Source organism: Stegostoma tigrinum, unplaced genomic scaffold (assembly GCF_030684315.1).
Source record: "Stegostoma tigrinum isolate sSteTig4 unplaced genomic scaffold, sSteTig4.hap1 scaffold_149, whole genome shotgun sequence".
Classification (NCBI taxonomy): domain Eukaryota; kingdom Metazoa; phylum Chordata; class Chondrichthyes; order Orectolobiformes; family Stegostomatidae; genus Stegostoma; species Stegostoma tigrinum.
Genome location: NW_026728092.1, coordinates 591,822 through 607,118, shown reverse-complemented (window position 1 = coordinate 607,118; position 15,297 = coordinate 591,822). Strand labels below are relative to the sequence as shown.

The following is a 15,297-nucleotide window of genomic DNA, read 5'->3' as shown; positions in this document are numbered from 1 at the left end:
GGTTGGCGCAACATCGAGGTCCGAAGGACCTGTTCTGCACTGTATTTTTCTATGTTCACAGATGACACTAAAATGAGTGAGAGAGTAAAGTCTGAAGAGGACAATGAAAATCTGCGGAAGGATGCAGAAAGTTTAAGTGAATGGACAAGGGTCTAGCAGATGGAGTCCAATGATGGTAGATGTGAGGGTATCCATTTTGGTAGCAATTATGGAAAAATGGAGTCTTGCTTAAATGGTGAAAAATTGTAGCATGCTGCTCCGCAGAGGGAGCTGGGCAGCCTTGTGTCTGAATCAGGTAGTTTGCAGATGCGGCTGGTAATTGAGACAGCAAATGGAATAGTGTCCTTCATTGCGAGAGTGATGCAGTTTAAAAACCAGGAGGGTATGCTACAGTTGTATAGGGTGCTGGTGAGGCTTGGTGTGGAGTAGTTTGTACAGTTTTAGTCTCCTCACTGGAGAAAGGATGTACTGGCACTGGAGGGGGTGCAAAGGAGGTTCACGAGGTTGATTCCAGAACTAAAAATGTCGCTGTATGGGGAGAGATTGAGTAGACTAGGATTGCAGTCACTGGAATTTAGAAGAATGAGGGGTGATCTAATAGAAACTTTTAAAATTATGAAACAAATGGATCGGAAATTGTTTCCACTGATGGGCGAAATTCCAACTCGGGGGCACAGCCTCAAAATAAGTGTGAACGGATTTAAAACTGAGTTGAGGATGAGCTTCTTCATCCAAAGGGTTGTGAATCTGTGGAATTCTCTGCCCACTGAAACAGTTGAGGTTCCCTTGTTGAATGTTTTGAAAGCCAAAACAGATAGATCTTTGAACAGGAAAGGAATTGAGGGTTATGGTGAATGGGAGGGTAAGTGGAGCTGAGTCCGCAAAAAAGATCAGCGGAACGAGCTGGAAGAGACAGATGGCCTACTCCTGTTTTATTTCTTATGTCCGTATGTCCTTAGATTGCCATCCTTGTCATTCCTCCTTCCCTGGAATAGGCCAGTTCTGAACTGAAGAGTAGGTCTTTAAATAACTCCCACGTATCAAATGTTGACTTGTTCAATCAAAGCTCCTCCCAATTAATACTGCTCAGCTCCTACCTAACACTGATGTAATTTTCCCTCCCCCAATTTCGTCCCTTCCCACAAGGTCCTGATTATCCATGGCTGTCTTAAAATGTAAGGAGATGCGATCGCCCATTTAAGAAGCTCCTGGTTCACTGTTTTTCCCAAGTGGGAGTCAGCTGCAGGCTTTCTTGTTCCACGATGGGGGAGGAAATGGCCTAGTGGTATTATTGCTGGACTGTTAATTCAGAGACTGAGATAACATTCTGGGGACCTGTGTTCAAATCCCAGCACAGCAGATGGTGGAATTTGAATTCAATATAAAAGAAAATCATGAATTAAGAATATAATGATGACCATGAATTCATTGCCAAATGTCAGAAAAACTCACCTGGTTCACTGATGTGCTTTAGGGAAGGAAACTGCCACCCTTACATGATCTGGCCTACATGTGACTGCAGACCCACAGCAATATGATTGACTTTGAACTGTCCCCTAGGCAATTAGGGATGGACAATAAACACTGCGTAGCTAGGGATGTCCTCCTCCCATTAACAAATAAATAAAATTGGATTCTACATCTTCCGATCCAAGATCGTTTCTTGCTCTCATAGTAATTTCTTTGCTTACAGTCACTTTCCCTCCTGCCTGTCTTTTTGGAATGTCGTATAGCCCTGCGCACTTAGCTCCAGTGTTGATCTCCTTGTAACCATGTGTTTGTAATAGCTATAAAATCATGCCCGTCAACCTAGAAATGTGCTATTAATTTGTTGATTTTGTTCTGAATACAATGAGCACGCAAGCAAAGAGCCATGAATTTAGCTTTATCACTTGATTTCACCTCTTGACACTATTTACAGCTGTTTTCTGTTTGTACATGCTGTCTTTTCCAGTACCACGCTGAGTATTGTTATCCCGATAGTTCTTTCGTATCAGTCCGTGTGTATTCCTGGGCGAATGTGCTCGTGTGGTCTCAGGAGTTGCGGAGGTCACGGCTCTGGGACAGCCGTTTCATCGCCCTATGCTGCAGGTAAGAAGAAAAGAAAATCTCTTGCTCTGAGCTCTGCAAACCTGGGCAATGTCAAAAGGGAAACAAGGTCAAAAGAATTTCAACAAGAATCTCAAAATTAACTGCTGAATTCATATCAACATTACGGGGATCGCCCAACTTAGTGGCCACAACATCCCACTTTCTAGTCTTCACAAACAATCCAAAGGCTGAAGTATCCGTATCCCTCTTAACTTTTATGGTTTTTGAGCTAATTTCTTGTTTCTGACTTGTGCATATTTGTGGTGCCTTATGACTTCTTGCATTTAGCAATTGATAAACTCACTCTCTCACGAGTTCAGGAGAAGCTAGTTTTATAGAATCCCCAGTGTGGAAACAGGCCACTCAGTTCAACAAGCCCACAGCAACCCTCCAAAGAGCGTCCCACCTAGACCCATCCCCATTCCCCTACTCTATCCCTGTCAGCCTGCATTTCCCATGGCTAATGTACCTAACCTAGACATCCGTGGGCACTGTGGGTAATTCAGCATTGCCAATCCACCTAACCTGCACATCTCTGGACTGTGGGAGGAAACCAGAGCACCCAGCAGAAACCCACACAGACAAGGGGAGAATGTGCAAACTCCACACAGACAGTCATCGGAGGCTGGAATGGAACTCAGGTCCCTGGTGCTGTGAGGTAGCGTTACTAACTACTGAGTCACCGTGTCACCCTGAGTTATCTTGACTCCTTCTGAAACATAGGAAGGTATCCACAAGACCAAGATCCTTTTTAATCAGCTTAATTCGTACCAACTGAGGTGGATCTAGTTGGGTGTGCAAAGAAGGGGAGTCTTTCACGAGGGAACTTAACAATTTGGGAGACTCAGTCACCGAGGGAGCCTGACCCGAAGACTGGTCAAAACAATAATGATTCGATATGAATTAGTTAGAATGCAGCTGTTAACAGTAATCCTCCATCCCTATGTGGGAGCGAGATTTAACATTCAAAATCAAAACTGAAACTCTTGAACAAGGTAGTTCAAAACAGCCAGTTCTCTGATTGAGGTTGTGGACTTGCTCGCCGAGCTGGCTTCTTCTCATTCAGACGTTTCGTCACCATGATCGGTGACATCATCGGTACAGCCTCCAATGAAACGATGTTATTCTACTCTGTCTGGAATTGACACTGTCCAGTCTGTTACCATGAGTACTGTCATTTCCGGTTTTGATCTGTATGGGTTTGTCTGTGGGGGTCCAATTGTATCTGTTTGTTGGTTGCATTATGGGTGGAGAATCACGCCTCTCAGAGGACACTGCGACAAGGTAACCGTAGTAGCCCAAGCCAAGCATAGACACGCACAGGAATTCCGAGAGGCATGGTTCTGCACCCGTTCTCCAGCCTCACATTCTTGGTCTCTTCAGTCTGAATATGATCACTCAACCATATCCTTGATGACAAACAATAGAGTCTTACTTCCCAAAATCTACAAACAGGACTGTCCAGACAGATCCATTTGTTCTAATGATATCATCTTCTGCTGGAGGGATTCCGAAATGTCTGCATTCTTCCTCAACTGAGCATTCCTTGCATTCGTGTTGACAGAGCTGTCAGCCATGTCCATTGTGCTGCAGGGTTCCCAAGCGGAATATGAGTTGCTGTTCCTGCAACTTTGGGGTGGCATCATTTGTGGCACTGCAGGAGGCCCATGTTCAGTTTGGTTATGACTTTTGAGGAACGGATGGTCCCTTTGAGATTGAAATTGGAGAAAGATTTCAGGATTTTTTCATGTTCTTGTCTTTCTGTTATGCCCCTAGGAAAAAAGCAATGAAAGTGCCGTTAATGTTTTGCACGGCGAGCTGCTGCATACTAACCGGTCTCTCACCATTACCTTCACCTTGCCCTTGTGAAGGCAGATATGGATAAGGTTCTCAAAGCTGATAGAAGATTGAAACCACTCTAATCCTGTGACGATGGTAAGTTTCCCTTCTTTAAAAAAAAATGCTTGCAGCTGAATTCGCATAATATAGAGCACAGTGGCTCTGGTTAACACCACTGTCTCAATTCCACCCTTTGGTGACTTTCTGTGTGGAGTCTGCACATTCTCCATGTGCCTGCATGGGTTTTCTCCAGGTGCTCGAGTTTGCTCCCACAGTCAAAAGATGTGCAAGGTCGGTGGATTGGCCATGCTAAATTTCCCAAGGTGTTCAATGATGTGTAGGTTAGGTGAGTTATAGGTGGATGGGTCTGGGTGGGATGCTGTGAGGGGCAGTGTGGACATGTTGGGCTGACCGACCTGTTTCCACACTGTAAGGGTTCTCCTGATTCATGATTCCATGATTTTACTGAGCGCAAAGGTACAATATTGACTCGTCATATTTGTCTCACCTCTTTACACATTGATAAGAAAGCTTTAATGTCAGTTTCTGTGCATTTGCAACTTGTCTGCTGTCTCTGACAAGGCTGACTATATCTCCTTCTCTCATGCACATCTCTTGTCCCCTAACACTGAGAGGTGACACTTGCTTTTCATTTAGTACAATCAATAAAACAATAGCCTCCATATTACATCCAGCGACTTCTCTTAACACTCACACACTGTTCTTTTTTTCCTCCAGGTATTGACCACTCATAATTTCTAATTCCTCATCTCATCTCTCTCTCAGGCGCGCTCTCTCTCTCACTCTCCCTCTCTCTCTCTCTCTCTCTCTCTCTCTCTCTCTCTCTCTCTCTCTCTCTTCATCTCTCCTCTCCCTGTTCTCCCCCATCACTTCACTCACAGGCACCAACAGAGGTTCACAGTCACACTATGTTGCGCATGCATATTCTGTCCCTCATGCACAAACACACTAAACACACACAAAAAAAGAGTCAGGAACACAGTCTCTCACGAACACGCTCTGTCACATTCTCACTCATTCATACTCCATACCGTCACACAGTCGTACACGGTCTTGCACACATTCTGTGGCACACTTGCATGCACTGTCGCAGGATCTTTTGCCAATGCTCTTACTCTCAAGTACACACACACTACCACAAATCTCTCCCTCACACACTTAGGTTTGCAAATTCACTTGCTGTCAAGCTCACTCACACTTACAGACACACTCACTCCCTCATGCATGCTGTAACACTCCCTTCTTGTGCTAACTCCCTTTCACACACTCTCAAGCACAGTCACTGGCACACACATTCTGTCGTGCGCACACACACACTTTCATGCACTGTCTTTGCACTCTTGAGCACAATCATATGCTCACCTCTCTCTTGCACACAGTCAATTTGATTTGAGTCAGAGACAATGGGAGCTGCAGATGCTGGAGAATCCGAGATAATAAAATGTGAGTCTGGATGAACACAGCAGGCCAAGCAGCATCTCTGATGAAGGGTCTTGGCCCGAAACGTCAGCTTTTGTGCTCCTGTGATGCTGCTTGGCCTGCTGTGTTCATCCAGCCTCACATTTTATTATCTTGATTTGAGTCATCTTTGTCACATGTGCCCAGGTACAGTGAAAAGTTTTCTTCTGCATGCAGTATAGACAGGTGATATCAAACAAGCCGCATTAGTGAAACGGAACATAGTGACAGCGACAGAGAAGATGCACAGAGAGCAAGATCAAAATTAGATTTAAGCTTTTCAGTGTCCTATTCAGATGTCCAATAACAGCGGTGAAGAAGCTGTTCTTGAATCTTTTCACGCATGTATACAAACTTTTTTTACATCTTCCCTTCAGAAAAAGGGAGAAGAGAGTGTAATTGTGGGGTGAGAAGGGCCTTTGATTATGTCAGTTTCTTTCCCGAGGCAGCGGGAAGTAGAGGTGGAATCAACGAATGGAAGGCTGGTTTGCATGATGGACTATGCTGTGTTCATGACTCTGCAGTTTCTTGTGGTCTTAGGAAGAGCTGTTGCCAAACCATGCTGTGACATGCATCCAGATAGGATGCTTTCTCTGGTACATGAATGAAAGTTGACCTTGCGGACACTCCAAATTACCTTGGCCTGCTGGGGAAATAGAGACATGTGGTGTGCTTTTTTGCCCATTGCGACGATCTGGATGGACCAGGAGAGATTGTTGGTGATCGACACTCTCAACTGTCTCCACCTCAGCAACACCTCACTGTCTGATGCAGGCGCTCACACACTCACATTCTGTCACCTATTCTGTCTGTCTGTCTCTCTCTCTCGCTCTCTCTCTCGCGCTCGCTCTCTCTCTCGCGCTCGCTCTCTCTCTCGCGCTCGCTCTCTCTCTCGCGCTCGCTCGCTCTCTCTCGCGCTGTCTCTCTCTCGCGCTGTCTCTCTCTCGTGCTCGCTCTCTCGCGCGCGCTCTCTCTGTCTCCCTCCCCCACCCCCCCAACCTCTCTGGCTTTGTCTCTCTCTCTCTCTCTTTTTCTCACACACCAACTCATTGCTCAGTATTCCATGGTATCTGAATTGTTGGAAGAATTAACTTAGACTGAGCGTGGATTTTCTCCCAAATTAGTTATGACAAAGCAGAACCAATTCTGCCTGGAAGAAGAAAGGCAGGAGCCATAATAATTAGGGATTGTTTTGCTAGAGGAACCGTGCTGTGATATGCATCCAGATAGGATGCTTTCTGTGGTACATCAATGAAAGTTGCCCTTGTGGGCACACGCAATTGCCTTAGCCTCCTGTGAAGTAGAGACAACGGTGTGCTTTTTTGCTCATTGCGATGATGTGGATGGACCAGTGAACTAATCTAAGCCCATCCCCCCGACACGATCCCATTATCATCCATATGCTTATCCAAGGACTGTTGAAATGCCCCGAATGTGGCTGAGCTAACTGCATTGGCAGGCAGGGGGTTCCACATCCTTACCACTCTCTGAGTAAAGAACCTGCCTCTGATATCTATCTCAAATATATTATCCCTCACTGTTTAGCTGTGCCCCCTCATACAAGCTGACGTCATCATCCTCGGAAAAAGACGCACACTGTCCACCCTGTCTCATCCACTGATCATCTTGTATGTCTCTATTAAATCCCCTCTGAACCAACTTCTCTCCAATGAGTACAGACCCAAGTCCCTCAGCCTTTCTTCAGAAGACCTTCGCTCCGGACCAGGCAACATCTCCTCTGCACCTTTTCCAATGCTTCCACATCCTTCCTGTAATGGGGCGACCAGAACTGTACGCAGTATTCGAAATGAGACCGCACCAGCTTTTTGGACAGTTGCTCTGGATCTCAATCCCACTGCCAATAAAACCTAAAACACCGTAAGCCGCCTTCACAGCACTATCAACCTGGATGGCAATTTTCAGGGATCGACATAGATGGACACCCTCTGCACAGCAACACTACCAAGAATCTTTGCATTGACCCAATATTCTGCCTTCCTATTATTCATCCCAAAGTGAATCACCTCACATTTATCCGCATTGAACTCCATCTGCCACCTTTCCGCCCAATTCTGCAGTTCATCCAAGTCTACCTGTCACCTGCAACATTCTTCCACATTGTCCACCACTCCACCGACTTGAGTGTCATCTGCAAACTTAGTAACCGATCTACCAATGCCTCCGTCCAAGTCATTTCTAAAAATGACAAACAGCAGTGGTCCCAAAACAGATCCTTGAGACAAACCAGTAGTAACCAGACTCCAGGCTGAATATTTTCTATCAACCACCACTGGTTGCCTCCTTAGCCAAAGCCAGTTTCTAATCCAACCTGCTAAATCTCCCTCAATCCCATGTCTCCACGTTTTCTCCAATAGCCTACCATGTGGAACCTTATCGAAGGCTTTTCTGAAGTCCATGTCCACCACGTCAACTGCCCGACCCTCATCCACGTGCTTGGTCACCTTCCAAAATTACTCAATGAGGCTTGTGAGACACGACCTGCCCTTGACAAATCCATGTTGACTATCTCCCATCAAATTGGTGCTTGCTCGATGATTATAAATCCTATCTCTTATAATCCTTTCCAAAACTTTTCCTGCAACAGACGGAAGGCTCATTGGGTTTATAATTACCTGGGTCATCTCTACTGCCCTCTTTGAACAAGGGCACAACATTTGCAACCCTCCAGCCTTCTGGTACTAAACCTGTAGACAATGAGGATTCAAAGATCAAGGCCAAAGGCTCCACCGCCTGTTCCGTAGCCTCCCAGAGAATCTGAAAGTTTCGAAGGATGATGCGTTGTATCCGGAGGCTGGTGGGGTGGTACGTTAGGACGAGGGAGACGTTGTTTTGGTTGTTGTTGCGGGGTGGGGGTGAGAGGGATTTGTTGCAGGAAATGCTGGAGACACGGTCGAGGGCGTTATCAACCACAGAGCGGGGCAAGTTGTGGTCCTTGGAAAATGAGGACATCTGAGATATACAGGAATAGAATACCTCATCCTGGGAGTGCAGATGCAGAGGCAAAGGAATGGGGAATAGGGGATGAATTGTTGCAGGAATATGGTGGGAGGAGGTGTAATCTTGGTAGCTGTGGGAATTGGTGGAGTTGAAATGGATATTTGTTTCTCAGTGGTTGGAAATAGAGTGGTCCAGGTAGGAGAGAGAGGTATCAGAGATTGTCCAGGTTAACTTCAAGTTCGGGAGGAAGGTGTTGGTGAAGTGGATGAACTGTTAGAGCCCCTTGTGGGAACACGAGGCGGTGCCGATACAGTCATCAATGTAACGGAGGAAGAGGTGGGGTTGAGGGCCAGTGTAGGTACGGAAGAGGGAGCGTTCCATGTAACCTACAAAGAGGCAGGCATAGCTTGGGCCCATTTGGCTACCCTGGCCACCCTCTTTGTCTGTAGGAAGTGGGAGGAATTGAAAGAGAAACTGTTGAGGGTTGTTCAAGGACCGGAACTTCCCCCTCCTCAGTGGTCAAAAACGCCCTCGACCGTGTCACCCGCGTTTCCCACAACTCATCCCTCACACCCGCACCCCATAATAACTACCAAAACAGTGTCGTCCTCGCCCTCACGTACCACCCCACCAACATCCGGATTCAATGCGTCGTCCTCCGACCCTTCTGCCATCCGCAATCCGACCCCACCACCAAAGACATTTTTCCCACCACCGTTAGGTGACCCCCCCCCTTATCCGCTCCACACTCCCCTCTAGCACTCCCTACACCCAGCACTTTTCCCTGCATATCCATAAATGTTGTCATCACAACGTTTAAAATTCACTGGTCCCGATACCTCCCCCCTCACCCCCATCCCAGGCCCCAGGAAGAATTTCCTCATCAAACAGATGTTTACCTGCACATCTGCTAATGTGGTAGACTGTATCCACTGTTGCCATTGTGGCTCCCTCTACATCGGGGAAACCAAACAGACGTTTGGGGACCGCTTCACCTGTGCTCAGTTTGCACGAAAGAACTGCACCTCCCAGTCGCGAACTGTTTCGACTCTCCCTACCAATCCTCAGGGAACACGTCCATCCTGGGCCTCCTGCAGTGCCACAACGATGCCACCTGAAGGTTGCAGGAGCAGCACCTCATATTGCGCTTGGAACCCTGCACTCCATGGTATCAATGTGGACTTCACAAGCTTCAAAATCACCCCTCCCCCTCCCGCATCCCAAAACCAGCCCACCTATCCCATCCTGCCACCTCAAACCCCACCCCCATTTGCTACCTCCTAACCTCTTCCCGCCCCGGAGACCTGTTCGTCCTCCCCAGACTGACCTATCCCCTCCCTACCTCCCCACCTACACTCACCTCTGCTGGCTCCATCCCCACCTCTTTAACTTGTCTGTCTCCTCTCCACCTATCTTCTCCTCTATCCATCTTCGATCCGCCTCCCCCTTTCTCACTATTTATTTCAGAACTCTCTCCCCCTCCCCCTTTTCTGATGAAAGGTCTCGGCCCAACATGTCAGCTTTTGTGCTCCTCAGATGCTGCTTGGCCTGCTGTGTTCATCCAGCTGCGCACTTTGTTATCTCTACATCTCTTAACAACCTCATGAAGTGAGTTCTAGAGCGAACTATGCAGGGTCGACTTTGGGTTTATCATTCTAACTTGCCAGTCCTGAAAGATGAAAGTTGGTTTGTGTTGGATGTTTGTCTCATAGCTATGAAAGATATCCTGAAAGGATTTTTCAAATCTTTTGTTGAGAATTGTACCCATTTAGTCACTAATCCTTTTCATTCTTTAAAGTTTCCTTGGTAGTGACAAATTTCAAATATCTGCAGAATTTTATTTGGCTTTGTATTGGTTCTCTGTGATTGTCTGTTGATGGCTCCGCGACCTGCCAGCTAATTACAGAATTTATCATTGATGAGCCTGTACCAAAATCTTTCGTCTTATACTATATATCCCAATTTCAGGAGAAAGTCCAGAGAGACCTTTTAAAGGAAAGGGGATTAGAAAGAAAATCTATCGATCAAAATCATGAATAGTTGATAAATTATTTGCATTCCATATTTCCAGAATGTGCCCCGGAAGAGAGAGCCCAGAGAATTGCCAAAGCTGACCGCAAACAGTCAACAGAAGTGAAGGAAAATTGGGAACAAGTGAAAATCCGTGCGAGCAACTGGCAGAAACAGGTGGAAAAGGGCGTTGGAGAAACTTCAAGAACTGCAGAAAGCTCTGGATGATCTTGAGGCCCATGTGAGAACAGCTGAGGGGGTCCACACTGATTGGCAACCTGTGGGTGACCTGCTTATTGATGCATTGCAGGATCACATTGATAAAACCACAGTAAGTGCAATTACATTACACTTCACTTATGAACAGATGTAACCACAATGTTGTATCGAGACGATCAGTAATATGAGTACTTCAGTAATATTGATTGAATGGTTGTTAACTTAATTTGCAAATTAAAACTTAGTTGAGCATGCCTTCTGATGATATCACATGGTTAATATTAGTATAGTTGAGGATTCTATTAGTCAGTGACATCAGCTGAGTTATCTGCTTGTTGCCATGTTATCAGGGTGAAAGGTAAAGTCTTAGCACGCCATTTGGCGACTCCTTAGAGAGAGACAACTGGTTATGATTTAACCTGAAGATCACCATGCGTCAGGGAAGTAGAGGGGTTGAGGCGAAGACCCTTTGTGGTCAGCTCACTGGTGTGGCAATTGAGCCCTCTCTGCAGGGCATCACTCTGCATCACAAACCAACTGAATTTGAATAGAGTTTAGGATTGGAGAGCAATCCATGCAATTTTTTTTTTAATGAATGTTTCTCACTGGGACTTTCTCACCGGCAAACTTTTTAAAAGCCAGCTCAGCCATACAGGCGAGATCAGTTCCTGATCTCAGCTGAATTTTTTGACGTGGGGTGGGTCAGCGTTAGGAGTTCATTGATTGGAATGAATTCTCAGTAAGTTAGCAAGAGGGATACTACACGTGAATAGATCGATGTTTTGAAAAGAGGATGAGATATGAGCAAAAGTTGAATTGATGTGGAAGACCAGCCACAATCATCATCAACGGTGGAGCAAGCTTGAGCGGCCATGCAACATTGTGCTGCCGCTATTTGACTTGTTCTGTGGAAAGGAAGGAAACTGGTCCAAGTGTCAAAAATGCCGAAGACCACATCATTCTACAACCTCAAAATTTGATTGTGTTCAGCATATTATCACTCCTGGTACCCCTAAATCCTGGTCTATCATCTCAGCAGCTCGACTCTGCCCAAAAGCTGGTTACTTGTGACATTTTTGAGGGATCTTCCCAAGTCTGAAAATCATTTTTGTTTTTGTACAATCAGAGTTGGCCAGTGTGGAAGGAGGTCGTTTGGCATATCGTAGCTCTTTGAAATAACTCCCCAATTCGTCCTCCTCTGCTTGGCAATGACTTCAACCAATAATAAAATCTCTTTAATGGAGGGAAACTTTGAAGGCATCTGATTGGAGTATTAACGATCCCAGAATACAACTGAGCCTTATTAAGTTGTTAGTTCTGATGATCAAGAGCTTGATGAAAGAGGATTGTTTGAAAAAGTGCCTGAAAAGAGGAAATGTACAGAGGCTAAGAGGTGTAGGAAGTTAGCGAGTTTTGAGAGGATTTGTTGCTTGGGTTGAGGTTCTGGATGTGAGTTTGCTCGCTGAAGGTGTAGGAAGTCTCTTCTTGGGTTTGAAGCCGACACAATTAAATGTTTGGCAACTAGTAGTGGGCCGTTCAAAATCAAGAGTGGGCAAGAGGACATAATTAGACGAGTGCAGATATCCTGAAGTATGGTTGGACTGGTGGAGATTACCAAAATAGCGATAGGCATAGCCAAGTAACGATTTGTAAACAAAAATGAGAAGTTAATACAATTACTGTTAATAATATCAGTCAGGTAGAAAGGACAGAGAATAGGAATTGGTTCAAGTTGAGACTCAGGCAGTGGAGTTTTAGACGACCTCAAGTGTTCAATGGACAAATGTGGGTCTCCATCAGGGAATGCATTGGAATAGTCAGGTCCAGAAGTGAAGTAGTTCCAGGTGAAGGTTTCACTGCTAATGAGCCGAGACAAAAGACAGGTAGGCAGGATTGAAAAGATGTAAAGAGACAGCTTTAGGGATTGCATGAATGTGTGGTCGGACGTTCATCATGGGATAAACAAGATGCCAAGGTTGTGCTGACACAAGTGTAATATTACATTGTTGCCAAGGCGGAGTAATGCAGTCAGTAGGTCGTGAATAGAGATTGGTGTGGGGACCACAAAGTGGTCTTCCCAGTTTTAAATTGTTATCTCTACATAGTTGCGCAACTTTATGTTCTGTTCAAAAGGCATTACTGACAAGGAAACAGAAGTTAGCCATTTGTTTACTTGTCAATATATCTTGATTTTTCCACCATGTTCTCCAATTGTTGACACAACATGTGCAGTGTACGAAGTGAACCGTTCAAACCTTAAAAGGAGATGTTAAAATTGTGGAATATAAAGTTAAATTTATTTTATTGAAAATCTAAATAAATTACATGAAGGTTTGACCAAGACTGCAAGGAATTAGATGGAACACCAGATGAATAAAACAAGCAGTAGTAAGGTGGTATTAGCTGGATGTTCCTGAAGAAAGAGAACGCAGCCAACCTTTCTTCCATCAGGGGGATTAATTGTGTGGTGTCAGACACAGTCGATGAATTCATTCCTTCTGTCTTTACTGTCTGACTAGACTATGGTTGCAATATTTCCTTTTCTAAGCGCTCAAGGTTAGACATACTTCACTTGACATTCTCATTTTATAAATTTTAAGAAGCTGACTTATTGTCAAGTCACGATAGGATTGAAAACACATTCTATAACTGTTTGAAGTCAGAAGTCACATGACACCAGCTTGTCGTCCAACAGGTTCATTTGAAATCACACAAGCTTTTGGAGTGCAGCCCCTTCATCAGGTGCAGTTAGTGAGGTGACCACCGAGAGACACAGCTTATCAGCAGAGAGATCAAAAGATCATAGAATTGGCGTGAGTGGAGTGTCAGATAATAACTCTATGCAGGTGACCAAGAGTGTTAGAGGCAAGTAAAGCGTTTATAAAGTCAATGTCAGTGCTGTGTTGTCATGATAATCAGGCAGCGCAACAGGAATGTACAAAAGGTGACATCTCAGGTCAGACTCTGACTTGTAGGTTCGAGGCTTGTGTTCAGAATCTGTCTTAGAGTTTTAACCTTTATTTCAAAAGCAAGAATTTATAAGATACCACACTGACTGTAACTACAAGTTGTGTGTTTCTTCAACAAAATATCTGCAAACAAACAAACATCCTGGATGAAGACTTATTATCTGACACTCCACTCACACCAGTTGTATGATGTTTTGATCTGTCTGCTTATCAATTGTGTGTCTGTGTGTTTTCCTCCCTGACCGCACCTGATGAAGGGACAGCACTCCCAAAGCTTGTGTGATTTCAAATAAACGTGTCAGATTATAACCTGATGTCATGTGACTTCTGACTTTGTCTATCCTAGTCCAACACCAGCACCTCCACATAACTGTTTGGAACCAAGTCAGTGCAACAGGTACATATCGAACATTTGACTTGGGAAGAATGCCGAGTGCTGAAAAGTTCATTAATAACAAAGGATTTCTTCATTATGCCATCTATTGTAACATGCTGCGTCTCACAGTCATAATGAAAGGATGGCCACTTCAATTTAGCAGGGCCAAGAACAGTTATGGACATTTTTAGCATGGGAGGAGGCCATTCAACCTATTTTATCTGTCCCAGCTCTCTCCCAGCGCAACAAAATTAATCCTTCTCTCGAACTCATTCCACATATTTCACAGAATTGAAATATATAGGTACATACTTAAGAGATTTTAACATCAAGTGAGCAGTTCTTGCACTTCACCTTGTCACTAAAAATGGAAAACGTGACTTACAAAGAGTGGGTCTTTATTTTGTTCTGTTTTGATGATGAAGCAGATGCAAGTCAAAGTGCTGGAACTGGCCTCTTGAACTTAGCAACTGTTCAACGTGTATAAAATGAATTCTGTGCGCATCTACTAAAAGCAGTTTTATGGAAGGAAAAGGTGCCAAAGAAGATTTGGTGTATTGTGCTTGATGCTATTATACTCCAACCTGTGAAAACAGAACTCTACGACTGTGAGTGTTGAGTTCTGAGTTCTGAGAGGGGGCTATCTTGTTTGAATTTACATTGCTAAGCCTAGGCCTATTTTCCCAACAGCAAAATTGGTAATCCAGCAAGAAATGGATATTTCTCACATTTGTTGGCTGTAAGTGTCTGTTTAAAGTTTCCTTATATACAGGTGCTTAACCTGCTTTTACAGTTTGAACATTTGTTGTGCCAATGAAAATTTTTTGAATGGTTTCACCTCCAGTTTTCCTGTTTATACATATTTGGTATTTTTTCAGGGTAAGGACTATCTGCAAAATCTGAGATTGGGTTTTGAAAGACAGCAGCCTTTGTTTTGGAGAGATAATGGGAACTGCAGATGCTGGAGAATGCGAGATAACACCGTGTGGAACTGGATGAAGACAGCAGGCCAAGCATCATCTTAGGAGCACAAAAGCTGATGTTTCGGGCCGAAAACCTTCTTCAGAAAATGGGGAGGGGGTGCGGGTTCTGGAATAAATAGGAAGAGAGGGGGAGGCGGATGGAAGATGGATGGAGGAGAAGGTAGGTGGAGAGGAGAGTATGGGTAGGGAGGCAGGGAGGGGATAGGTCAGTCTGGGGAGGCCGGACAGGTCAAGGGAGCGGGATGAGGGGAAATAGGGGTGCGGCATGAGGTGGGAGGGAGGATGGGTGAGAGGAAGAATAGGTTAGGGAGGCGGGGACGAGCTGGGCTGGTTTTGGGATGCAGTGGGAGGACAGGAGATTTGGAAGCTTGTG

At 45.0% G+C, this 15,297-nt stretch overlaps 1 protein-coding gene across 1 annotated transcript in view; it reads left to right on the top strand.

Annotated features, from left to right (window-relative positions):
• Window positions 1–15,016, top strand: part of LOC132207764 (utrophin-like) — an 85,224-nt gene extending 70,208 nt beyond the window's left edge. Inside the window, exons 2-4 of the mRNA XM_059643641.1 lie at window positions 1,955–2,091; window positions 10,439–10,708; window positions 14,820–15,016. Of these exons, the coding sequence (XP_059499624.1) occupies window positions 2,019–2,091; window positions 10,439–10,605 (240 nt within the window). The 5' untranslated portion in view covers window positions 1,955–2,018 and the 3' untranslated portion in view covers window positions 10,606–10,708; window positions 14,820–15,016. The remainder of the gene's footprint in view (window positions 1–1,954; window positions 2,092–10,438; window positions 10,709–14,819) is intronic.
• The last annotated feature ends 281 nt before the right edge of the window (window positions 15,017–15,297 follow it).